The 26,528-nt window shown below is 38.2% G+C and overlaps 1 protein-coding gene across 1 annotated transcript in view; it reads right to left on the bottom strand.

Moving 5' to 3' along the window:
- The window catches only part of chsy3 (chondroitin sulfate synthase 3), a 173,868-nt gene that overhangs the window by 144,859 nt on the left and 2,481 nt on the right, over positions 1-26,528 (bottom strand). Inside the window, exon 2 of the mRNA XM_031892940.1 lies at positions 14,834-15,117. Coding sequence (XP_031748800.1) covers positions 14,834-15,117 — 284 coding nt within the window. The remainder of the gene's footprint in view (positions 1-14,833; positions 15,118-26,528) is intronic.

The raw sequence follows: 26,528 nt of genomic DNA on the forward strand, positions 1-26,528 counted from the left end.
GCATTCCTGTTCCTACAATGAAACTAGCAGGTCAATAATATATCCAGAACACCTAGATCAGATGTAGATTGTGCTACCTGTAACACAGGCAGCACTGATACCTTCATATATGGCTATTCACTGCTTTATGTGTTGTCACAGAGTGTGTAAATGGACAATAGATGCTGGGACTTCTAAGTAAATAAAATCCATAGAGAAATTGGTTAAAATGTCCTAAGATGTTTAAAATATATTTGTGTGGGTGCGGAATTTTACCCAGTTACAGTAAATTCATTGTAGAATGATGTTATCATCAATAACTAAAATGACATCACAGGGTGCAGTTACTAACACAAAGTAGTGTCCTTGAAAAAGCTCCGCGTGTATAGGAGCGAAACGCGCGTCGGGCTTGAATGGGGGGAATGAACGGGTGTTGATGTGGGGCTTGGTGGTTGGAAGGGTGGGTTGAAAGGGATGCACGATTGATGTGCATTTTAATTAGCGTGGGTGCTACTATCTAGAAACCAGAAACTTGGCTCAAAGCTGGGGTTAACTTCATTTCACTACGGGGTGTTGGCACACCCAAATTATCTAATTATAGTTCTATACCTAATGAGAAGTGCACATCTCATTTAGTAACAACGGGGTCTGAATCCCCCTTGTGGTTAAGCAGTTATTTTTGGATCACAAGGAAACTGATTCCTCTGCTTATTTGTATGATAATACTTTCGCAACAATAGTTTTGGATACTTTTTAAATCTCCCTTGAATTGCCTTCACAGACCTAGGAGAATCAATTTACAATGGTTACTCTGTAAGATAAAACTTTGTAGCGAATCTCAGAAAGCAAGTTAACTCTAAGCCGCCTTACATTTTGTTAGAGTTTTCTTTTGAGCTGTATTTCACCTTACGCGTTTTTTTAATAGGGTGTTGTCTTTGATAAACTTTATTATTTTTTTAAAAAAAGTGAACAATAAACGTTAAGTCTTAATCTTTATACCACACCTGATCAAGAAACTTACCTGATAATAAACTACATATTTTTTGGGGTTTTCGGTGCAGTGTCCTGAAGTCTATACAGGGATAGTCCTCTGAGAGGATATTCCTGTTTTTCCCTCTTCTCTCTTGGTCATACATTTTTACTTCGGTTGCACGTTACCCCCATATTCTCACTCTCTTCTATGTACAATTAATGTGGATGGTGCTAGCTTTTTCTATTTTTGCACTAACACAAAGTACACTGCAAAGAGCAAAAATTGCATAATTGCCTAATATTGTGTCTATCCAAATACTATTCAAAAAAGGACTTGCATCAATGCACACTCCTCTGTACTAAAGCCTTGCACCAAACTGCTGGTTAAGGGGTTGGGTGCAAAGTACAGGGTGCATGGCTGCAAGAGAGCCAGTAGTATTAACCCATACTAGGTGGTAACATCAAGAATTCCTTTGCATGTTGTGCCTATAGGCACCTGTTTTGTGCATAATAAATAGTAACCTAATGGAGATTCACAGTGCCAAAAATTACACAATTGGCATATAGGTTAAAGTCAACAAAATACTTCAATACTAATTTGTGCACAAATTTGCTGGATTGATTATACTGGAATTCTGTGGGAAAATGCAGTAGCTAAAATGTGTGAGGTTTTACTCTTGTCTTGCAAAAGAAAATTAGTCCTTATTTGTTTTTTTCCAGTAACCCTGTTGCAGCTCTGAGATTAATCAAAAACAAATTATGCCTGAATAAAAGTTAAGAAATTCGTTAAAAGGGCATCTAGGAGCCCAAGAACCACAATGGAGACTTCCCCTGCTCTTCTTAGGTGAAAGGAAATGGACAATGCTCTTTCCATCTTAGCACCATAATTAAAGAAAAGTAACAATTCAAATAACAAGCTCTATATATATATATATATATATATATATATATATATTCATTTACTCATCTCAAACATATTTACACTTTTTAAGCATGTGTGCATACATCCTGACATTATATTTTCTTAGCCCCTGATGGACTATGGTATGCACGAGAGTGGGCAGAGGGCTCATGAGAGAACATATGGAAATATTGTACATTTAGGATACATAAGCATATTTTCCTACTTGCCATTTAATTGAGCATGAATGTATAATCAGATGCTATCACTGTATAGAAATGAGGGAGTGAAAATATGTTAATGATTAAATGCTTAAATGTTTAACCTTTATACATCTGGGTCATGAGTCAGGATTAGCCAGAGAAATATCAGGACTGGTTGCTGATGATATAGGGAAAATAAAGTAAGCTATTACATTTCCCACATTGTGCCATATTTATCTGAAAATGTACATGTATGACTGATGTCTGTCATCTCAACCATAGACTTTGTTATAACAATGTAACTTTAATGGCCCAATAGTCCTAGAAATAGTCAGTTATCCAAAGGGACAGCTATCCAAAACATATGTTGTCCACATAAATTGGCAGTCAGTAGCACCATAGGATAAGTAGCCAGACAATAAAGGTTTTCCTACTCTATGTTCCGGTGCCATGTTCCTTTATACCCTAAAGCAGGATCAGCTCTAGACAAATAGACAAGAACTGCCCCATACTGCTAAAATTGTGCATTTTAGCTCTAGTACTTAAGATGTTCCATATACATAACAGTGCCTTCTTTGTACATCACGTATTGCCCTTTGCCTTTTGCTTGACTTTGATTTAAAATGCTGACATATATTCAGTTGTTCCCTTGCACTGATTTAAATATTCTCCACTGTTTCTAAAATAGCATGCAAATGAAATATTAAACGAGAAAGTGCTCTTTTATTCAGCCGCAGTTGATGAAGTTGTAGTTTAGCACTCACAGTTGCTTACGATCATCATCAATGGATAATCATACTCTCATGCCCTGGTTATAAACTTTATAAAAAAAAATGCTACAAATTCAGCATCTGCTTAGGCAAGTGCAATTTTATTCTACTGCTTTTATCCAGAATGATATTTTTACTGGCTTAGTTACACATTTTAAAATACATAAATACAAATTAAATTAAATTAAATACAATACAATATTAGAACTTTGTAGAATAATGGGATGTTTCAAATCAGACAGTTCATTTTCTTAGAAGGCACTAAAATAGATCTAATAAACTCAGTAAATTTTTTGCCCTCTAAAAATTCCTATATGGCTTACTAGTATTTTGGCAATGGCAGTTAGCCTTAGGAGCCATCCCCCATGATGCTTTTTATCTTTGCTCAGAAAAAGCCATATAAATACCAAGGGGATAAAGTGGAGAATCTACCAGCAGAAATTTATACCTCTTCATCTTTGGCTTCATGCAAAGGAGGATTAACTATCGTCATTTATAGATAGTAGCTGCTAGGTGCAAGTAAGCAGCTTTTGGAAGATGCTGTCAAAAAGACTTCTTATAGTGTTAACCCATAGAAGTCTTACAATTAAGTAGTACTGGAATGCAGAAGCTCATGGGCCCCATTTCAGCACGATTGGTTTGGTTTTTGCACTTTACGAAATATTAAAAAGAAAGGTGTAGACCAGCCCACCTAAAGTCTTGCACTGGGAGACCTAAAATCTTGTTCCACTCCCAAAACGTATTTACTATAATGGTAGCTCATATTGGATCACATGGGTGGCCTCAGATATGCTGGGAAGCATTGCTGTTAAAAGCACATGTTGCAAGAGAGAAGAAGCACTAATGGTAAAGCTAGGTAGTTAGTAGCATTTTTTGTAGTATGGTGCCAGTACATAATCAGTCTTTTACCTTCATAATTATCTTAACTTACAGTAATTTATCAAAAAAGTAACAAATATTAAATGTTAAAAAGTAAAAGCTGATAAATGTATTATCATTGGTTATATTTTTTTATTGTTTTCTTTGGTTTTCCCCAGTGCAGTGACATCACATAGTGGAGAGGGTCTGTAAATACCATTAGTAATATTACTACAGGCAGAATGGTTTTGTTTTCTCAGCAATAAAAAAGACAGAAAACTAAACAAAAGCTTCAATAGTTTCTCTTCACTGAAACTGTAGTTCAGGGGGCCTAATGCAATCTTAAATAATTAGTAATAAACTCTGACAGTCCCTCTTTGCAGTGTAATGGGAAGTGAGGCTGAGTAGCTACTGGAGGGTAGCAGAGCCTCACAACTACATTCACAGATCACATGTTTCATGGGCAGATGCTAATCTTTGCAGTCCTGGAGTAATAGCAAAGCACTAGCCTTTATTTTCTGTAAAGGTCTGAAACTGGAAGTAAAACAAATGCATACATCCAAATGGAGAAATTAGGAGGCAAAGCCACTTTAGGATTAAATTAATAATGAGGATGGCCTGTTTCTTCAAAGCTAAAGTCATGTATAAAAAATGCAAGAGCATAATTCCTAACAGGAAATGCAAAGTAATTATTTCATTCCAGATATCTATGCTGCATTTATTTATTTATTTATTTATATAGTCAAAATGCTGTATGATTATTGATATATGTGCCACAAAACTATTAAGGAAGATGCAAAGCCAAAAACAACAAATTGATAATAATTTTATATTTTTAGTCATTTGTATGATATTAGCTGTATTAGATGGTTTTATACCTTTAATTCTAGGCTTTCATCTTAGATTGTAAGTTTGCTTTCTTTACTTGAACTGAACTAGACCATTTAAAACTACACACTTCCCACTGGCTGCTATGGGCTGAAGGGCAATGACAAATGGAAGAGTTTCTACATGAAGGGCACTGCATTAATAGAGCATGTTATTAACTTAATGAAGAGCTACTATAGAAGGATGTTCTAAACTGCCATGTAAATATAGTTATCTAGGAGAGGAAATTTTGAATTGACTTAATTGACTAAAGGCTTTTAGGATTAAAAATAGAAGAGCATAATGATTTTAAACATGATATCTTACCCTTTAAAAACAATAAACTGTCGGACATGGTGGGCACAGAATACATTATAAGCAGGCCCAGATTTGTGGAGAGGCCACAAAGGCCCGGGCCTAGGGCGGCATAAATGTAGGGGCGCCATGCCGCCCCGCCGCAACAGAATTTTAAAAGTTTTCTTCCATACGGAGCAATGGGGACTATACCCCACTGCTCCGTATGGAACTTTAAATGTATGCGCATGCGCATTGGGGGGGGGGGGATCAACGGGGGCGGCCTAGGGGCGCCCGGAAGACAAATCCAGCCCTGATTATAAGCATATATATTTATAATATCAGCCCTAGATTGTGATTTACTTACAGTTATATTTTGCCAAATGAACTTCTAAACATTAGGTTAAACTAGGGTTCTATCATTGGCACTCGGTGAGAAGAAAGGATAATTTTTGTTGTATAGGTCAAGTAAAATGTTTAAGAAGAAGAAGGCAGGGAGTCTGGAACATGTATGTTCAGCATTGATGTAAATATGTTGGTGATGTGCAGGGCAAAAGTAATAGCCCAGAGATAAAAATGTGGAAGTTGAAAGCTAAGGGCTCTGGCACACGGGGGAGATTAGTAGATATGGGTAATTGTTTTAAAGTACATCTAGAAACAATTGGCATGCAAACACCTATTGCCAGATGCACAGTAGGGATTTAAAAAAGCAATGCCTGTTTCCTATAGTGTGGCACAGGTCCCATTATTGGTAATAGTTAGGAAAATTAAACAGTACCTGCTGATGGAAAATATGCCCATTTAGAATCCTAATGTTTGTTGCCCTAAATTTGGATTTATTTGAATGCATTAGCTGTTGCAAAGAGTGTGTGCTGGGTGTGGAGTAGATGCTAAACTTAAAGCAGAAGGAAAGATGATTAACAGGAGTGTTCTAACATGTATGATAGGCAGCACCCAGAAATCACTAACTTTCTCCCCCATACCGGAGCACCTGTTTAGGGATCTGCAAACTATAGTAAAACTGCAAAATTTTACTGTTGTGTGCAGGTCTGGGAGTTTGAAGAAGCCACAAGGGAGATATAGAGAAATACATGTAAGACAATAAATAAATTTTGGATGAGTACAACTTCTTTAAAGCAGGAGCACTGTGTGCTGCCTAACATATTGGCTCCCCCCACGCAACAACTTTTCCTTGCCCTTCTAAAGATAAAAAAGGAACCAAGCTTTGCAGGACCCTCTGAAAGTAGTAGTAGAGTAGGTAGAGGTGAGTATCACATTGATTATCACATTTTTAAGAACAGACTATAAGCCACTCTCATCTTCTTTGAATATATTCAGAAATATTAAAAGGTTTATTTGAATTGAAAATGTATGCAATGTATATTTCTTTGTCTTTATCACCAGAATGAAAAGAATGGAGTAAAATATCTGAGCTACACGGAATAAAGCAAAGATGAATACAAGCAATTCAGGGAACTATTTCAATGCTGCTTTACTGTAGTTTATCTGTTATATCATTGTTTGGAGATCCCATTTTCAATCCCCAGAATGAAACATTAACAGCTAATTAGGTGCCCTTTATGGTGCAGATAACGATACACATTCCCAATCAATGGACATATAAACTATTAACAGTATTACAGGCTGTAATAGCTTACTTGTTTCCTCTCCCTTATTTCCCAGTGCTACACATTATTGTTTATATATATATCTGTGTATCACTGTACTTGGAATTCTGATGCCGATTCTCAGTAATTCTGTGTATAAACAACAGCTGTCTGCATCCTTGCTTGAGAGAAGTCATATAAAAAGGACATAGTGCTGCATTCTTTAGGTCATGGAAATGGTTAATTTATTGTAAAGAAAAACTATCCATCTTTACAATTAATTAAACTTCTTTATGACCTGGTGAGTGCTGTACTATGTCCTCTCATGCTTGATAGTTTACTTGCACCCAGGCACGCTGCTTTTTGAATAATGGCAGTGCCTCCCCCCCAGTATATACTGTATATATAGTCCCAAAGGAGGTGCACTCACACTAAAAACATTCACTTGAAAAAGGGCTTTGCCCGAAACATGTAGTGTAACACACTATTAAACACTAATTTGCAGCAAAGCCCTGCAGTGTCAGGTGTCCTCCATTACCCTATATGATGTCTAAAAACATATTCTCTGCCTTGGAGCAAATAATGTAATAGCCCCACAAACCATGTCCAATACAACTCCATATAAGAGACATACAATCATAAAACTGCTCTACAAAATTTAAAACGAATATTTTTTTAAAAAAAGTTTATATTTTTATATAGAGAAAAAACACCAATACATTTTTTCATTAAAAAGTAGAATTAACTGCAAAAATAGCATAAGCACATGCCATTTCCCAATCTCAACTCTCTGCCCCATCCTTAACCTTAGTTTCTAAAACTCTGGCCAACATGGGAGCCAATCTAGACCAGTGTGACCTCTGTGGATAGCATGCTGTACGCAGGATCTTGGTCCTTGTGCCAGGCTTAAGGCATATGGTAATTACAGGTTTCTCAGTGTGGATATCAAGTGGCACAGACCTGGCCTTGCAATTCACGACTCCAAGACGAAAGCATTGACCAGATATGTAAGGCTTTTCACCCAGGCAAGGCTTTATTCTTTAATGTAGCATGATTCAGACAAATATTAGGCTATTCTGGTGAAAACGAAATTGACAAAGTAAGAATGTGACTTAAATATGTTGGAGAGGTATGAAATATGCATTTGATTCCAGCTGCTCCGTTTTCTTTCCAAATCTGTAGGCCCTAACACAGACATTCACAGTAATGATGGCAGATATTTTTACAGCTGTTATTCATGCTGAGGCTCGAATAATAGACTGTATAACAGCATTGGTCTTGAACTCTTTTTTTGTGCCACTATTTGCTTTTGTACACTATGCCAAGGCTGTTTTAGTAAGAATCAAACTATTTTGTTAAAGGGGCACCTCCATACATCAGAGGGTTCTATAGTAACTAGCTTCATTATGCATTTTAAACAATATTATTAATCAGACAGAATCTTCCAAGCTTTGTGTAAGTGTACAGTGAAAGAGACAAAAGTATCCCAGTGTTACAGTATCTGCTTCATTTTGCCTAATACATGGTAAGGTACACGCCAAACAAATATTTGTTGTCTCTTTGTTCAAAACATGATCAAACAAGGGGCTGCGTCTTTCTCTTTCTATTAATGTTTTCACAAAGTATAGCTTTACTCTGTAATCTATGTCCTGTAATCTGTTTTGCTAGGAAAAAAGACACAGTCTGTTGCACAAAAAGAAAAAACACAAACAAACCCCACAAACATCATTATTACACACCCCTTGCCTTCCACATCAACCAATGGGATTGGAGACCTCCCAAGCACTCTTCTTGTCTAAGGCACTATCCAGCCAAAGCACTAATTAAACTGATATACCTAAATGTAATCTGGTATAGTAAATCAGTAGCATATTAAATGTTTTTTTGGATGGAAATTGAAACACAGTGCAGGATACTTGTAATTTGAAGAATTTAACCACAGTTTTCAAAATACCATCTATATGGATCCCATTAGATTGGGTCAAAATACAAACATCTCCTTATATCTTTTGCCAGAATCCTAGAGGTTCATAAAATGTACATCTTAGAATTCTTATTCAACATGCATTGCATCCCTAACTGATTCTAATGCTAATGGGTTATATATTAATATCATTTGGCCCCCATTGAGATGGAGCATGATCCTAGGGTCCTATCAATTCAGTTACAACATGTAAGTGTGAGATCATTTAGTTCCAAGATCCTGACCAGGTTTTTGTTCTGTCTGAACAATAGCTGTATTATCCCACCAATCACTGAATGTCCCAATTGTCCCAGCTGTACAATACAATAACTAAAGGCGGCTTTAGAACATAAACTGCTTGCTCCTTATCATAACACCACATACAACTGAAGTGTAATAATTGGGCTACAAATACATGAATATGGGAGTCTATGGGACATGTACAGTCTAAACTTATCTAATGCACATAGCATTGTTTTTATTTTATTTTAGTTTAGTTCTTGGGCTCTAAAGTCACACTAGGTGGATCTTCACCCAACTGCTCGGTGTGTTAGGTGCTCTGGCAGGCACTGCTTCAGCAGGAAAACTTAAAGGTATGGATTTTAGCACTAACAGAGATTGTTGGCGAAGACATGCAAATCACTGCTCAGTGCCCCACCACCAATCATACATACATACACATACACAGGACGCTGACTTATAATTTACAGTCATATATCCAAACTTAAAGTTTGGACTCCAAGTCAAAATTTGCGTTTGGGCGTTTTTTTATTCATTGCCTAAATAAAACCCCCTTTGTCTGTTGTGATCAGTTGAGGGTCAGATAATACATAATGATCAATAACACACAAGACAATGCAGATATTTTTAGGTTAAAATACCATACTTTATGAAAATCCCAACAGTTTTATAGAAGATAAATCTAAGAAGAACAGGCTGCAAAATATAACCAATGATAAAGATAAAACCTTATTTAATGTCAATACGAAGTCCCATTCAATGGCAGTAAATACTTGGCCAGCAGGTAATGCACTAGAGTGAACAGCACTTATTTTAAACCAAGGACAGGCTATTCGCAATATTTAATCAAGCTATGTCATCAGAGAAATGCTGAGCTTCCAGTCTGTTCAGTTTCAAATGGAACAGCTGAGAGACAAATTATTCTGCAATCAATACTAATAATTGCACCAGGCGCTGCTTATATTTGGGTGCACTAATACTCATATGACTTAAAGGAGAACACAATTATTTTATATATATCTTTGCATAATGAAAAAGAATGTAATTCTAAACAGCTTTCCAATATACGTTAAATGGGTCATTCATCTTAAAAATAACTTTTAGGGGCCCATTTACTTACTCACGAACGGGCCGAATGCGTCCGATTGCGTTTTTTTCGTAATGATCGGTATTTTGCGATTTTTTCGGAAAATTATCACGACTTTTTCGTTACCAATACGATTTTTGCGGAAAAACGCGAGTTTTTCGTAGCCATTCCGAAAGTTGCGTTTTTTTCGTAGCGTTAAAACTTGCGCAAAACGTCGCGCCTTTTAAGTTTTAACGCTATGAAAAAAGCGAAACTTTTCGCGCAAGTTTTAACGCTACGAAAAAATCGCAACTTTCGGAATGGCTACGAAAAACTCGCGTTTTTTCGCGCAAATCGTATTGGTAACGAAAAAGTCGCGATAATTTCCGAAAAGTCGTAAAGGCGCCGAAAAAATCGCAAAAAATACGAAAAAGTCGCAAAATGTTCGTTTTCCAATCGGAATTTTTCCAATTCGGTCGGAATTCGTGTCTTAGTAAATCAGCCCCTTAGTATGGAGTAGGCAGCAGAAATCTAAGACAAATTGCAATTGTTATTAATCTTTTTATTCATTCATTTTTAAATTATTTACATTTTTTGTTCTACTAATATCAGATGCAGCAGAAGTCAGGTGACTTGTGAAGAAGCCTTCTAGGCACTGTGGGAATTGAAGTCTTGGCTAGAAGAAAGCTGGTTTCTGCTACATTGTGGCAAGAATCAGAACCAGCAGCTCAACCAAATATTGCTTTCAGATGTAAATGCAATTACTAATAATAATATTAATTAAATCATTCAATATTTTCAAGTCATGTATACTGGAAAGTTGCTTAGAATTATATTTTTCTTTGGTTATGCAAAAAATACAAAGCAAAAAGAAATTACACAGTGAAATAGCCACCACACTAAATTAAACGTATCTTTTATTCCCATGCACTAATGACACTTATAATAATGTGTTAAAGATACAAGTGGACTGGGGCTCATTTATAAACACTGGGCAAATATGCAGCTGAGAAGTAACCCCTAGCAACCAATCTGTGATTACATTTTTCCAGCCAGCTGCAGGTATACCAATAAAAGCAAATTTCTGATTGGTTTCCATGGGTTACTGCAAAAGGGCAAATTTGACCAGTGATTATAAATCCCAAGTTCCCATTGTATTCTGAATGTGTTATTCCTAGTAGTGTAAGTTGATGTTCTCCATTTCAGGTTACAAGTATGCCACACAAGCTTAGCCTTCAGCATGTAACATCAACACACTTAATAGTGTAGGGACCCCAAAGAATTGGGCCCCTTCAGGATTAGTTCCCCTTTAGACAGGCACCATGAGGGTGGCCTTATGAGATTTGGACACCTAAAGGTGGTCCTAGGTGTTTATGTGTGAAAAGGGAGTTTCCCTGCAAGTTAACAGTAACCACTAGATGTCGCTGTGCTAAAAGTATAAAAGGGAATGACTCCCAGTTTCAGCAGGTCTTCGTCCTGGGACTGCTTCTTGTAAAGAAGCGTATAACAGGCTTGTGTTCTAGTACAGGAGGTACTGTAACAGGTCACTCTAGGAGTGACAGGCAGGCTAGAGAGAATGGGCAGTGATAGCCCCGACAGGAGAGAGAGGGGTTAAGACCCCCCAGCACTCATGGCTGGAGTTAAGGGCCTGTAGTGTGTAGTAAGAGGAGCCAAGTCAGCACCTGGGAGTGTTCCCAGTGAAGGGGCCCTACGCGTGGACCGGGGTGAGTTCCTAGGTGGAAGCATCCGGCGGGAGTACCGGGGGTAGCCCAAAGAGAGAGTGTGTGACTTGAGCCGTCTGTGTGACATCCTCTGAAGTGTTCTGCCTGCATCAATAAACAAGTTCATCTGGTTCACCATTTTAACCAGTGTCTTGGTGGTTCATATACTGAGGATCCTCAACTGCCTGGTAAGCAAGCTACCCCAAGGGCGGGGCAAGGTACCGGGAGTTGCTGGGAGTCCGGGTCCAAGGAGGACCTCATAGAGTTTTCCCAGGGAGGAGACATATAGTTCTACCTATAGCTACCCTGGGTGGAGGCACGCCATTCATTTATATTACACCTGTCCCCCATAATAAGCGGGGGCTCAGGGCTCCTGTAGCGCCACACGCAGGTGATTGCGTGTTAAAAGTACAACCGTAGCCAAAATAGGGTTACATTTGGAGGCACTGCTGAGATGAGAGCAGGAATCATTAAGCAGAAAGGGCCCTAAGGGAACTGAGGCCTTGTGTGAGTGCTACACCCTTCCTTCCATCCGTGTTAAAGTTTGGGCCACCCTGATCCACATCCAAGAGGGATTTTGGCATGAGAGGAGTGAGGAAAGGCTCCTAGCCAATTGGGTTGCAGGGCTGTTGGCGCCAAAGGGACCGGGAAGGCACGCGAGAGGAAGCGTGAGAGAGAGGGGTGTAACCAGCGTTTGTTTCGGTGCCGCCAATTGCGTGGGGCGACCGACTGGATCAGTGAGAAAGTGCGCCAAGAGACCTGGGCGTGACTTAAGGAGTGACGTCGCAGCGGCCATTTTGGAGCAGAGTGAGTCAGCGCGAGAGAAAGCGTGTGCACAGTTACTGGTAGCTTTTGCCAGCAAAGATGACGGCTGCATCAGAGAGCAGGGAGATCCTGTGTTGGCCAGAGGAGGATGCCCGGCCGCAAGGAGACCCAGGAGGGTTCGTCAGTCGGAGTGTGGACTGACCAGAGTGCCCAACCCGTTGGTTGGAGGTATCCCAGGGTACCGATTACCTTGGGACATGGACTCCCTTAAGGAGAGGTGGAGACTTTGATTTTCCAGTTCAATAAGTTTTAAATTTGGTTAAGGGCAACAAGTGTCCTTTCAAATTTTTCTTGTGTGGGACTTACACAAAGATTGAAGGGGTTGAAGGGAAATGTTTATTGTGTTTAACATTTTTTCCAGGTAACCCATTGTATCCTTGACAGACCTCAGGAGAGGCTGTTGAAGCGTGATGTAAAAGTACTGTGTAAAGTATTTGAGTGTGTATGAGATGTCAGCCAGGAGGTGACAGAGTTTCAGCCGGGGGAGAATGTAGGGACCCCAAAGAATTGGGCCCCTTCAGGATTAGTTCCCCTTTAGACAGGCACCATGAGGGTGGCCTTATGAGATTTGGACACCTAAAGGTGGTCCTAGGTGTTTATGTGTGAAAAGGGAGTTTCCCTGCAAGTTAACAGTAACCACTAGATGTCGCTGTGCTAAAAGTATAAAAGGGAATGACTCCCAGTTTCAGCAGGTCTTCGTCCTGGGACTGCTTCTTGTAAAGAAGCGTATAACAGGCTTGTGTTCTAGTACAGGAGGTACTGTAACAGGTCACTCTAGGAGTGACAGGCAGGCTAGAGAGAACGGGCAGTGATAGCCCCGACAGGAGAGAGAGGGGTTAAGACCCCCCAGCACTCATGGCTGGAGTTAAGGGCCTGTAGTGTGTAGTAAGAGGAGCCAAGTCAGCACCTGGGAGTGTTCCCAGTGAAGGGGCCCTACGCGTGGACCGGGGTGAGTTCCTAGGTGGAAGCATCCGGCGGGAGTACCGGGGGTAGCCCAAAGAGAGAGTGTGTGACTTGAGCCGTCTGTGTGACATCCTCTGAAGTGTTCTGCCTGCATCAATAAACAAGTTCATCTGGTTCACCATTTTAACCAGTGTCTTGGTGGTTCATATACTGAGGATCCTCAACTGCCTGGTAAGCAAGCTACCCCAAGGGAGGGGCAAGGTACCGGGAGTTGCTGGGAGTCCGGGTCCAAGGAGGACCTCATAGAGTTTTCCCAGGGAGGAGACATATAGTTCTACCTATAGCTACCCTGGGTGGAGGCACGCCATTCATTTATATTACACCTGTCCCCCATAATAAGCGGGGGCTCAGGGCTCCTGTAGCGCCACACGCAGGTGATTGCGTGTTAAAAGTACAACCGTAGCCAAAATAGGGTTACAATAGTATGAAGTTATAGCTATATGTGGCATACATATAAATAGGGTGGAATAGATAACATAACTGGAGATAAGGCAGCTCTGAGTATACTAACTACTTGTACAATATATCTTGAGCATTTTGGGATAATTTGTGGTTCTGCTTTGTAATGGACTAGAATAAAAATACTTAGTAAATAAAAGATTTAGCAGTGTGTCCATTCACGGGACACGGGACCCTTATCTGAAAACCCGGTATCCAGAAAGCTCCGAATTACGGAAAGCATGTCTCCCATAGACTCCATTTCAATCAAATAATTGAAAACTTTAAAACTGATTTCCTTTTTCTCTGTATTAATAAAACAGTACCTTGTACTTGATCCCAACTAAGATATAATTACCCCTTATTGGATGCAAAAGAATCCTGTTGGGTTTAATTAATGTTTTATTGATTTTTTAGTAGACTTAAGGTACGGAGATCCAAATTATGGAAAGACCCCTTATCCGGAATACCCTTGGTCCCGAGCATTCTGGGTAACAGGTCCTATACCTGTACCTCTATTTTTGAACCTCGACTGCACAGTTGCAGTAGTACTTGAGTTTGCCCTTTGCTGGAGCTGTGTTTCCCTACCTGCACATCCTTAAAGTAGCATTTGGTCATCCACTACATTAAGTAAACATTGAGACACTGAGACATGATATAAAAGGAACCAGCAACAATAAAAGCAACCAATTGTCGATGCTGGAAATAGATTAACCATCCCGTGGCATACCATTCATACAATCCATACTTCGCTTAGTACAGAATGCTTTGAAGCCACTAGATGTGTCTTTCATCTTTCTGGTGCTGGCTCTTTCATAGGTGAGAAACAATAAAAATGATCCATCTTTTTAATAATAAGTTCTCAGTGCCCCCGCAACAACATGCTTTTTTTGCATTTTGATTACATTGCCCTGTATAATCATTTGAGCTATAAATGTTCCTTTGGATAAATAAGTTATATATATATATATATAACTTATTAGAAGCTATGGGTGAATGTAATAAGATCTCCAAAATTTGTCAGATTCAGAGCTTAATAATTCATGGAACTATAGTTCCCTTAAATAAAATCAATTATTAATTTTTAACTTGTAATAGAACAAATTGCACTCAAAGCAGCCATGCCAAACTAATAATGTCTTTCTGTGGACAACAATTACCCTTACCTCATATGACCAGACACACTGAGTTCCACCAAATCGCCGGACACATCGGCCAACTTCCACGTCCTCATGTGTTGTATACATTTCCCTCAGACATTCACCAATGTGCGGTACCATCTTTCTTAATACTTCTCTGCTGAAGATCATTCCTGGACCTCCCATGCAGAAATTCTCTCCAGGTTCAAGGCCAAGTTTACCAAGTTCTTCTATATTACCAAGTCCAGTTTGTCCTAAGTACAGAGGCTTGCTGCTGTTAAGCGATCTTAGGAATTCCTCTAGTTTTTCACCTGTGTACAAACAGTAAAATAATATTTTATTAATGGTCGATACGCAGAATAATAACAGATGATTATATGAGTCAGAATCTCATGTACATTTCTGAATAAATGAATGAATATTACATGAAAAGTGGTTAGTCCTTTTCCATATATTAATTCAAGGATAATGTTATTTATTAAATAAAACTCCACGTTTTTTCTAATCACCTGCTACCCATTAGCCTCATTCAGCAAGAGATTTGTGAAAGGTCAAGATGAACATTTTTTCACATTAATTTGTTTTCAGTTAATTTTTATTTATTTTTTATTCACTGCAGTTTCTCCGACTAAAAATTCCAGAGCTCAAACCTGCTGAGGTCTAATCAAACCAAGAGGCACATCATCAATTGTTTAAACTGAAATCTATCACTCCACTGTACTGAGAATTATCAAGCATTATGGAGTCATTTCAAGTTTCTTTACCAAGATCTAGAAAATTCTAGTGACAAATAGTGATGAGTGAATCTGTCCAGTATCACTTCACCGAAAAATTAGCAAAACTGCTGAAAAATTAGCAAAATGCAATACACATTTAAAAGAACTAGAAGGATTTTCAGATTTTTGAAAACAATTTTATTGTAAAGCCTTAACATTCCAGGCTTTTTTGATACTATAGTAAATGTTGTGGGGGGCATTTCTTGAATCAGTAAATAATGAATGTTAGGTTTAATAATACTGGTATTACAATACTGTACCTAAAAAGGTACTAAATATTTTACTGTGCTTAAAGAAATATGCAGAGAAATACAAATGTACATAAGGAGTGATCCAAATCGTTAGTATTTCAGTATTTCAGTCAGTATTTCATTTCTTTATTCCAACAGTGCTGTGAATGCCTTGTTCCCTTGTCTTTGGGTTAATGACAACATACATTATTATCTGCTTCTATGTTACAAACCCCCAATAAGACGTCTGAGTAGAATAGATTAACTTGTTGACAGATCCTTTTAGAAATGTGTTAGGCACCACCCAGTAATTATATAGCTTACCTGATACCATGGGCCACTGCTCCTGGTTGCTGAAAACTGCACCAGCCCTGGGTATTTCAATAGGAGCACCCCAGAGTGATCTCTTCTTCCTCTTCTTTATTGGCCCTGGGCTGGCATACTGTATGTACAGTAGAGTGATAAAGCTGTCTTTTTGCTCCTAAGTACTGCACATGTGCCAGACAGGAAGAGAGGAAGAAGAAGCACAAGATGGCAAAAGTGGCCCCGGCCAGTGGAGTTTTTAGCAACCAGAAGCACTGACCTGGGGTATCAGGTTAGTGATTATAATCACTTTTTTTTAATGTTATTTCTAATTTTGTCTTTGGGCCATTCCTCCTTTCATTTTTGGATGAACTGTATATTTCTTGAAAATAGCAGTAGTCCATGATACGCACAATAATGAGAAGTGCATGGATATAATTTAATGGTGCCAACATATTTTAAGTATATGTCAGTACTTCTATATAAAGTGAAATATTTGCTTAGTGTAGAATTGAACAGATGCCTAGTGAATTAAACTGGACATGTTTGTTACCAAAATGATTACAAAGTGAGACATGCTCGGCAATTCAAATAACGCTATAAAAGAGACATTTCAACATCAATTCATGGATGCATTTGGCATATCATTTTGATTTCTCTAATGCATTTTTCTCTCTACAATATACTTTAGATATTTTGAAGCCTGGAGCAAGTTCACATGTTTGTTTGATTGCTTGAATGTCTTTCCGCACCTTCTCGTGGCTACTAGAAACAAATAATAAGTGATTTAACCCCTCTTAGACTTGGTGGGCAAACATCTTATTAAAAATTGCACTGGAATACATTTATTTGATATACGGACATAAATGGTTTAGGTTCAAAAATAAATCATAAAATATTAGGGGTCAGTTTTAATGTCTCCACTAGTGCAAGTGCTCTAAAACAGACACAATGGAGAGTGCATATTGATGCAAATTATTAAGGTACTTGTGTTCAGACATGCTCTTGCACTTCAACATGTTCGCCAATGCACCCATCCTTATAATAAATGATGTACAGCTGCAACTATTGATAATGGGGAATGCTGGAGCTACCACCACCTTGGTTCTACCTCAGGGTCCCTGCAGCAGAATGCATCAATAGGGCACACCATTCTTGAGCCCAGTGATCAGATGAAAACAACATCTTGAATGCGCACTGGGAATGATTCAAGCCCCACTCTGAAAGTGCAGCTTTGAGGAAGCAACCCTGAGTGTGGCCACATCTATGCTGAATACTGCATTATGGATAAAACATGGTGATTTGCATCTGAAATTGCACATTGCATGCTGCACTTGTGTTCATAAATTATGTATTTTGTCTTCAAAGCATATTGAGAATAAATTTAAAGCTGGCCATACACATCTAGATTTTTAAAATATCTTTTTGTTACATAGGATCAAGGTTATGATTGTTTAAAAGTACAATTTCTCCATTTCAAGCGATATCATCTAGTTAAAGATAGAAAAAACTGTGGTAGCTACCTGCTTGGTCCTACAAACAATTGGACAAGGACAAATTTCATTGTAAAAGATGAACATTTTTATATCTGCCCGATCAATTTTCTGACCGATGGAAGATTGCTAGATGTACGATCATTTGGTGCTCCCTAACTGTACAATAATTTGATGGTTTTGTTGGATCACACTTTAAACTGGTTGTTAATTAAAGAAAAATGTTATGTGTATGGCTAGCTTTAGTTACTTGGAACTTAAAATCAACAGGTTTGAATAAACATGTACATTTTTTGATCGATCAAAAACAAGATTGACTGTAGCACACCAAAACAGCAGGAGTTAGTGATTCAAAGTGCTTTAATGGCTCCAAATATAGATGCAGACAAGGCAAAGCACTTATTTGATAGAATGATCCCTTGACACAAGCAGGTAGTATGCTCTAGATTAGAGACTGCATGTTGTTCACAGTTGATTTTCTGTCTCTGCCCTCCCAAAGTCTTCATTGTGTTGGGTTATCTATTGAGCAGAGAAGTCACCCTGACTGTATGGGCACCTTTATGCAAGAATTCCATCGCATACACTGTGTGTTTGTTTTTAACCTAAATAAAATCCCATTCCCATCCCTGCAATATTCACAGGCCTTAACTAGAGAAGAACAAGCATTTATGCAATGCTGCTATAGGAGCCAGCCAAGCAGGAAACCCTACTGGAAACAGTATATAAACATTAATTGTACAACATGAAGTAAAACACTGCATGCATTGTATTTATGTAGTCTCCCTATACTGATGTGCGTAAGGCCATGAACCACCTACTGTGATCTCTTGTTCTGCCTGGCCCTGAAAATAGATTGAATACCGCTTTGACTCCATATGTGACATCATTCTGTTTGAATACATGACATCCCATAACTGAATCACTAAAGGCAAATAACACTTAGATGTAAGAAGTTTCCTGTATAACGTACTTGTTATAGCACATCTCCAACACTTGCTGGTAGCTCTGACTTTACTTTAGCCATAGCGAGACTCTGTATATCAGAGACGGCAATCACAATTCTGGGGCTCATTAGAGAGATGATGTGGTAACAGATGAGAAAAGATCCTATTATAGGCATGTTCCTAATTTATGTAAATACTCTTGGAAATAATTTAGTAAATTATTGTTAAAGGACACAGAGTATTTGTATTAATTAGACAAACACAATAACGACACTGGCTACATGAAGGAAATATTTTGTATTGAATAAAGGTTTTCACAATTGCTGGCGCTGATTTAAAAAAGAGATTTTAGTACACAAACATTTCTCTCATCTTGTCAGATAAGTGGTAGTTTGTAAGGCTGTTATGACCCTTGAATATGTAGCCAGTGGTTTTACATAAAAGGGTATTTAATCCTGATAAGGCTCCAAGATTAAAGCTTGCTTTGATCCTAAATTGTTTAAATTAAGTGTAAAAGGCTTGTCTGACTCGAGTTCTCACTTTAGCACTTACATGCATTTCAGGGGGTTGTTCAGTAACTGGTTTGATGATGGAGAAGGTTTAAGCTTGAGAGAATTTTACAGAACATAGCACTTATTTTGCTTTTATCCCACCGGATCTGACTCATTAATGGAAGTATTTTTGTGTACTGATGCAAATGATGCAAATGATACAAAGGAGATTTCCAGAAAAGACAAAGAATAATTTGCAGCTCTTTAAAATAGTGTATGCTTAAATGTATGTAACAATGAGTCATTTTAAACTAAAGATTTTTTAAAACTTAGACATGAAATGAAAGTTCCTTTCTGTCTGGAACAAATAATAGATCAAAAGAACTGAAAGAAAATACCTGTTATATTCTTATATTCTAAATGTGCGACATGGCTGCCTAGGTGATAAACCTGATTACCTTTGGCGTGGAGATAATTATTATCAATAATAATCAGGTTCAGACTGGCCTGCCAGAGTACCAGATGATCTATTGGTGGGCCCCAACTCTGGACAATTTCTATCTGCCTTTTCCTATTTCACCATAGGTATATATGCACCCAGAACTGCAAGTGCAAGTTGTAAAGCACATTTACATGTTTTTTTACCCATAATGTGCTTTTTTCCCCACAGTGCCAGTGTAATTTTAATACTCATTCAATGTCCTTGTTTGTGGTTTGTAACTAAGGGCTCTGGCACACGGGGAGATTAGTCGCTCGCGGCAAAACTCCCTGTTCATGTAAGTCACCGGCGGGATGGCAGACGCGGCAGCGCAATTCCTGAAATCGCCCCGTCGCGTCTGCCATCCCGCCAGCGACTTACATGTTCGCTGGTGGGATGGCAGAGGTAGGCAACTCAGGGAGTTTTGCCGCGGGCGACTAATCTCCCCGTGTGCCAGAGCCCTAAGACACATTTGCTCTCAGATTTGTCACAGTGGGGACTGCACTTTTCCAGTGATTTGCATTAAAATTATGTCTGTATGTGATTTCTTTAGGCACAAGCTTGCTGCACCTAATGACACTGCCTACAGTGGGAAACCCTACCTTGGGTAGGGGTAGCTCCATGTTTCCCCTGCATTAGTTTTCACATTTGACAGACTGGGCTGGCACAATTCTACTTGAGGCAAACATGCACAAGTCTGAGAAGTGTGTTTAGGTACAAGTACCTTTAATAAATGGCATTGATATGTGTAATAATTGCATTTAATTGCTATTGCAGCTGCATTTGTAGATAAGCCATCCTGTCTACATCTTATTATTGTGAGCGCAGTTCTCAAGTTTTCTGGCGGGCCTTAGGAGGCTCAGTCCAGAACTTATGATGATAAAAATACTTAACACCTGCCAATGAGAATCATGGTAACACACTTACTGAATAATTCAATGGAACCATTATGATTGGATGTCTTTGTATTTAAAGAGATACTGACACCAGAAACTTAATTTGTTTTTACATCTATCATAACTTTGTCTTTGCATGCTATTTATAATTTATCTTAAAAGTATTTGCCCAGTGCTTATACATTACCTATCTGATCCCCCATGTTCTTCTAGTGTCAGTATCACTTTAAAGTGATACTGACACTAAAACACTACTCTTCAAAATATGAATGTATGTTAAAAGTTACCGATAGGTCATGTTGATCTTTTTACACTGATAGGGCTGCTTTTGTAAGTAATTGTTACCTGAAGTTCCTAAACCTGACTGTTTTGCCAACCTGACTGTCCCTTCTCAGCCTGTCAGTTATAGCTTCTAATGCTAAAAGCCTACTGCTGGACAAATATGGGACATTGGGGATCAGAGAGGTAATGCAAAAGAATTGAGCAAGTACTTTTATTGCTAAATTATAAATAGCATGCAAAGACAATATTATGATAGATATAAAAACAGTTAAATGTTTGGTGGCAGTCTCTCTGAACAAGCCGCTTAGATGAGAGGTGAAACGTTTTCAAGAAAACTCAGAAAGTCCACTTGCTTTATAATTATGTATGCTAGATACTGTATATAATGGACAGGATTAATGAGAATTTCCATAAACATCTATTAAAATGCATAAAAAAAAGATGTGACTATTTTTACTACCTATTTTGTCTAGTTTTCCATGTTATAAATGATATATTGAAAGCCTATTCCTTATGTTAAAGAAAGACCAATAAACCTAGTTCTAATAAGGATTTAAACAGTTTTTCAGTTGCAATGCCCCAGTTTACGAAGTTATACGAAAAATTCATTAGGCCTATAGATTCAGTCCATACTGTTATAAATTATACAGCACCATGTAAAAGCCTTTGCAAGTACAGATGCACGCTTGGATATTGGCAAAATATTCTGCTCCAACAACAATCGCCCATGGGAATTTTGAGGCTGCATAGGAATTATACCATGTATAACGTATCACTGTGCAAAGTACCATGCAATATGCCACTCATCATCTGTTCTCCACATCCACTGAGGGTCTATTGCCTAGCATCCCATGTGCCAGATTCTCTCATAAACCCCTCTGGCTGCTACTGATATTATTCTCCATAAGCTGTCTGTACAGATTCATTTCTATACACAAGGCAGTGTTTTCTCAACGCTCCACTACAAACAAGACTAATATAAAACAAAGAAGAATACTTAATCTTGTTGTTTTATGTTTGACTCTAAGACTAAAAACCTTTAATCGGTGGGTACATATACTTGCGAAATGCCTATGTAAAATGAGAAAACTACAGTCTTAATATTGGGATCCATTATTATTAAATCTAAGAAACAAAGTGTTTATTGCTAATAAATAAAAGATACAATTTTAAATACACAGTAACCATTTTTAAAATATCTAGGAGATATATATATTGCAAGAAGACAGGCACTCACGTATAAGTAGGTCCAAGGGAGCCTGGGTGCAGTCCCAAAATAATAGATGGAATAGCTGTAGAGAGAGTCCGCACTCACAGGTCTTAAGAAAATATAGAAGTTTTATTCAAATCAACATCTAATGTTTCGGCTGCATCCACAGCCTTTCTCAAAGGCTGTGGATGCAGCCGAAACGTTAGATGTTGATTTGAATAGGAGATATATATATATATATATTCAGTTCCTCTTACAGGGTATTATAAGACCAGGTTTAATGTAGCTATCCCCTGCAAAGAGATATTTTCGCACTGAAGGGTTCAGCACAGCATTTGTTGGCACAGTAATTAAGCTGATGCCCCTTTCATATCACCACTAACATTAGCAGAAGGCTAACAGCTAAATGTAGTCGCAGTTGCACAAAGTTTGCCTCAGCCATTGCATGATTGAACATTTATCAAGGTTTCCCACAGTGGCCTGCATCAATTCAGGCAGCAAACCTGCATCTAAAGAATCACCAGAAACAACATCATTTACACCAAATATTTTCAGTGCAATTGTGTCCAATTTGCAACAAAGCACCCTCCTTGTGGCTGCAATTACGTTGAAATTGTGGGGCGGAAAATGCTTCATTGTGGGTAAAAATATAAGTTGCACTCTGCACAGTACATTTGTGGTCGTAAATTACCCCTACAGTGTTCAAAAGAAGTTTTGCAGGAAAAGTGTTTTTAATTTGCTCACCTGTCATTGTCTCCTGTGCCACTTACTGGGATACTTTATTGCTTTATTTCAGCATTATAAGAAAATAGCATCTCAAAACCCTGACCCTTTTGTTTTAGCAGTATTTTGTAAAATATTTATATGGCAGATATAAACAAGTTTTTCCCTTCTAATTCTTTTCCTTTCTACAAACAAAAGTATAATGGCCCTACTTAGTATGCTTACAGAACCATCCTTCAATGGATATTTGATTTTGTACATACACAAAGCTGTATTATTCCTTCTGTCATGAATGGTGTCCCATCAATAATTTATAGTCTCTAGAAGAAATGCATCTCTATTGCTTTATTGGTGTGGGTAACTCTGCAAACGTTCTATGTAATCTGTGCTGCTAGAGGTAGTTCCACTCCAAGCAGAAGAGAATCTCTTAAACACATAATGCCCCCACACTAAAACAGTGGGACAGATCCTGATGATTTTTCAGCAGCATTTTTGATCATTTGACACATTTGTCAAAGGAAATATGTGTCAATAAAGAATAACTATTTGAATATATATATATAGAGAGAGAGAATATATTTTGTTGGTGTGAACAACCATTTCAATGGTGCTTAGCCAACTATACTGTGCTCAGCCAACTATGGGTAACGCTCAGTAAAATATACAAATCAGTACCAAATCAGTGTTAAGTGTTATATTTTTAAAATAGCACAGAGTACTACTGCAGATGACCCCATTTCCTTGCCTCAAGCTGGGCCAAGTGGGGTGCATTGCTAGTACAGAGAGACAAATTGTTCTCTTTGTTTAAGAAGAGACAATTGTTGGCTAATAAACTCACTGGGAGCAATGTTTTTTTTTTCTCCATTGCTACCTATGACCACCTCCCCAGGTGGGTTCTCATAGCAGGAGCAACACTGCATGTGACCCTTTATATTCTGTCAAATAAACTGCTGTCCTGTGTTGCTTTATGGCAGGAATTCTAGGTATATACTCTGAACCAAAGCAAGTCACTTTGTAGAATCAATTATGCCTGACAGATTCACTTACATTTGATGTTCTGCTGTCTGAAGAGTTTTGTGTCTGATGAAGTGGAAGAGATAAGAAAGCTTAGTTGAGGCAGCGCAGACAAGGACATAAAAATGTAACTTCTAATATGGCAGATTATGCATTATATATTCAATACCACAGCTAACTGCAAGCTTCTAAAGTCAGGGATTTTTGTTGCCCAAACTCTTCACATATGCAGAAATTGCAGCACCGGCTATGTTTACCACTGCTCAAAATGTAAACACAGTAATGTGCAAAGGGCATTTTGGTACCTCATGCATGCCTGTCACAGCTTACTGCTAATGAGATGCACAGACTGGTCACCTTAGGCATGATATTTCACAGGCAAATGCCACTGTAATGCTAATATAACAAGTACATTGAAAGCTGCAGTCATTGTGCTATTTGATATAACCAGGATAGTTGGAAAGTAAACTACTGTCAGCGCATCCTAGGGCCCAACAATTTTAAAGGGAGAACTGCAATTGCAGACAAATGTAAATAAATATCTTTATTAAGAAACAATATGAGAGACGAATGCCAAATGAATGTGTTTTGTGCCATTTAGTTAGAGACAAAAATGGAGTAAAGAAAAAAGCAAATTGTTGGAAAGGTTTCCCTGCTTTAAATGCACCCCCAAAACAGTGACTTGTTAGGTACCTTAAGGTCCCCATACACTGGCAGATCCGCTCACTTGGCGATGTCGCCAAGCAATCGGATCTTCTCCCGATATCCCCCACCTACGGGTGGGCGATATCGGGAGAATCCAGGGTAATTCAATTGTTTAGCCCTGGGGCCAAACAATCGAATTATAATGAAGGGCATAGGCAAAGTCGGTCCGGGGACCGCATCAACAAGCCGATGCAGTCCCCGATCCGACTAGATTTTCTAACCTGCCCGATCGAGAGCTGGGCGATTTCAGGCCAGATATCGGTTGGACAGGCCCGTCGGGAGTGCCCATACACGGGCCGATTAGCTGACGAATCGGTCCAAGGGATTCTGTATTCTGCAGGTCTCTGTGCTCCAAAACAGTAACCAGAAGCCTGAAGATATTTGGACACACCTGAATGCAGTATGTAAGGTACAACTGAGCCCTTTTTTGGGAGCCCTTTTTTGGCACTTTGCATACTGCTTTCAGGTTCACAAATAAGCCCTATTATTTTACATTTTTACTTATACGTTACTTATATGTTTTCTAGAATATATTTAAAGGGCCTATCCTGCAGCCAATTCAAAGGTTTCACCTGCAAAACAAAAGTGAAGCTGGCATTATATAAGAGATGCTTGTGGATTAGCAGGCACTATTCAACCCATGGCTGAGCCCCTTGGGGCACAAACTGAAAAGCAGAGTATTGATTTAGAAAACGTAAGTATTCCCCGCTGCTCTGTTTTACATTATTACTTGTAAAACACTCAATTTTACTCCCCAGTAGATTATCATCACTTTATTCCCCTGTTTTAATCTTTGATTTGATGAAATCCTAATCAATCTATACTTTGAAAAGTATATTATTGTGTCAGACACCATATTATGTACATGTATGAATGACACAATGGGTGGATGTGGGCCTTGACTTTAACATTTAACAATTCAAGATCATCCTATATGTGAGGGAAAATATATACTTTAAATATTTTGAATAAAGTATAAGTTATTCCTAGAAGTGAAAAGTCTTAATTAAGGATATGCTCTGTGTTGAGCTACAACTGTATGGAGCCTAAATGGTTTTAAAAGACAATGAAAATCAAATTCACTGTGGGTATATTAACATGCTAGACATCTCCTAGTAATTCTGATTGCTAGCCTGGGACCCACTTACTGTCTCCTGTTGGCTTATAGGTTAAGTGATCAGCTCTGATGTGGCCACTTTGATTGCTATAAAAAACCTGTAAAGTGCTAAAAAACCCAATATCCTTGGGTTCTTTTTATTATTCCTTGTACCACACTCAAAGAGGATGAAGGCACAGTGCTTTAATGGGAAGTAACCTATGGTTCTGTGTTTTTTAGAGAAAAGAAGTGCTGGCCCAGGGTTCCAACAAATTGACTTCCATCCCACAGTTCATTTGGGTTTTGTTAAGGTGCATTTCTGGGCATCCTGCCATTCAATACAGGGTGGCTTCATTCAATATATGTAATGCTCCATAAACAGAACTATTAAACATGTCAAAATAGCTCTCAATGCAACAAGGATATATTCTTTTTTCATATAATATATATACAGTCCAAAACACTTTCAGCACACCAAACTTGCAATTCAAATTACCTGGGTGATACCTCCATGTATACGATTATCCAAAAATCCAAAAATATAAGGTGCACACCAGGATCTTTTAGAGATAAAACATTACTTTTATTGAATTCTACTGATAAAACAGGCCAACGTTTCGGTCTCCACCTAAGACCTTTATCCTATATATATATATATAATTGTACAAACTTAAGTGGAGCTAACGTACCAGTCCGAAGACCTAGTCCAAACTCTCGGACAATACATATAGAAAGAAAGAAAAAGGTCCTGTCCCGAGTCTGGACCTTTTTGTTTCTTTCTATATATATATATATATATATATATATATATATATATATATATATATATTAAGTAGGGCAATTACCTCTTCATAATCTAAATACAAATACATGTATTAAATTATAAATACAACATATGTTTCGCAATGGCAAAAGTTACACAAGCACAACTCTAATGTAGGAATCTAAAAAAAGTCAATGAATAGAAATAAATATGCGCAGTAGAAACATTTTCCTTTGTTCAAACAATTTTCCTTTTCCAACATTAGCACTTATGGATATATACTATGCATTGGTGCCTTTTATAATTTGCACTGGTGCA

Source organism: Xenopus tropicalis, chromosome 1, assembly GCF_000004195.4.
Source record: "Xenopus tropicalis strain Nigerian chromosome 1, UCB_Xtro_10.0, whole genome shotgun sequence".
Taxonomy (NCBI): Eukaryota; Metazoa; Chordata; class Amphibia; order Anura; family Pipidae; genus Xenopus; species Xenopus tropicalis.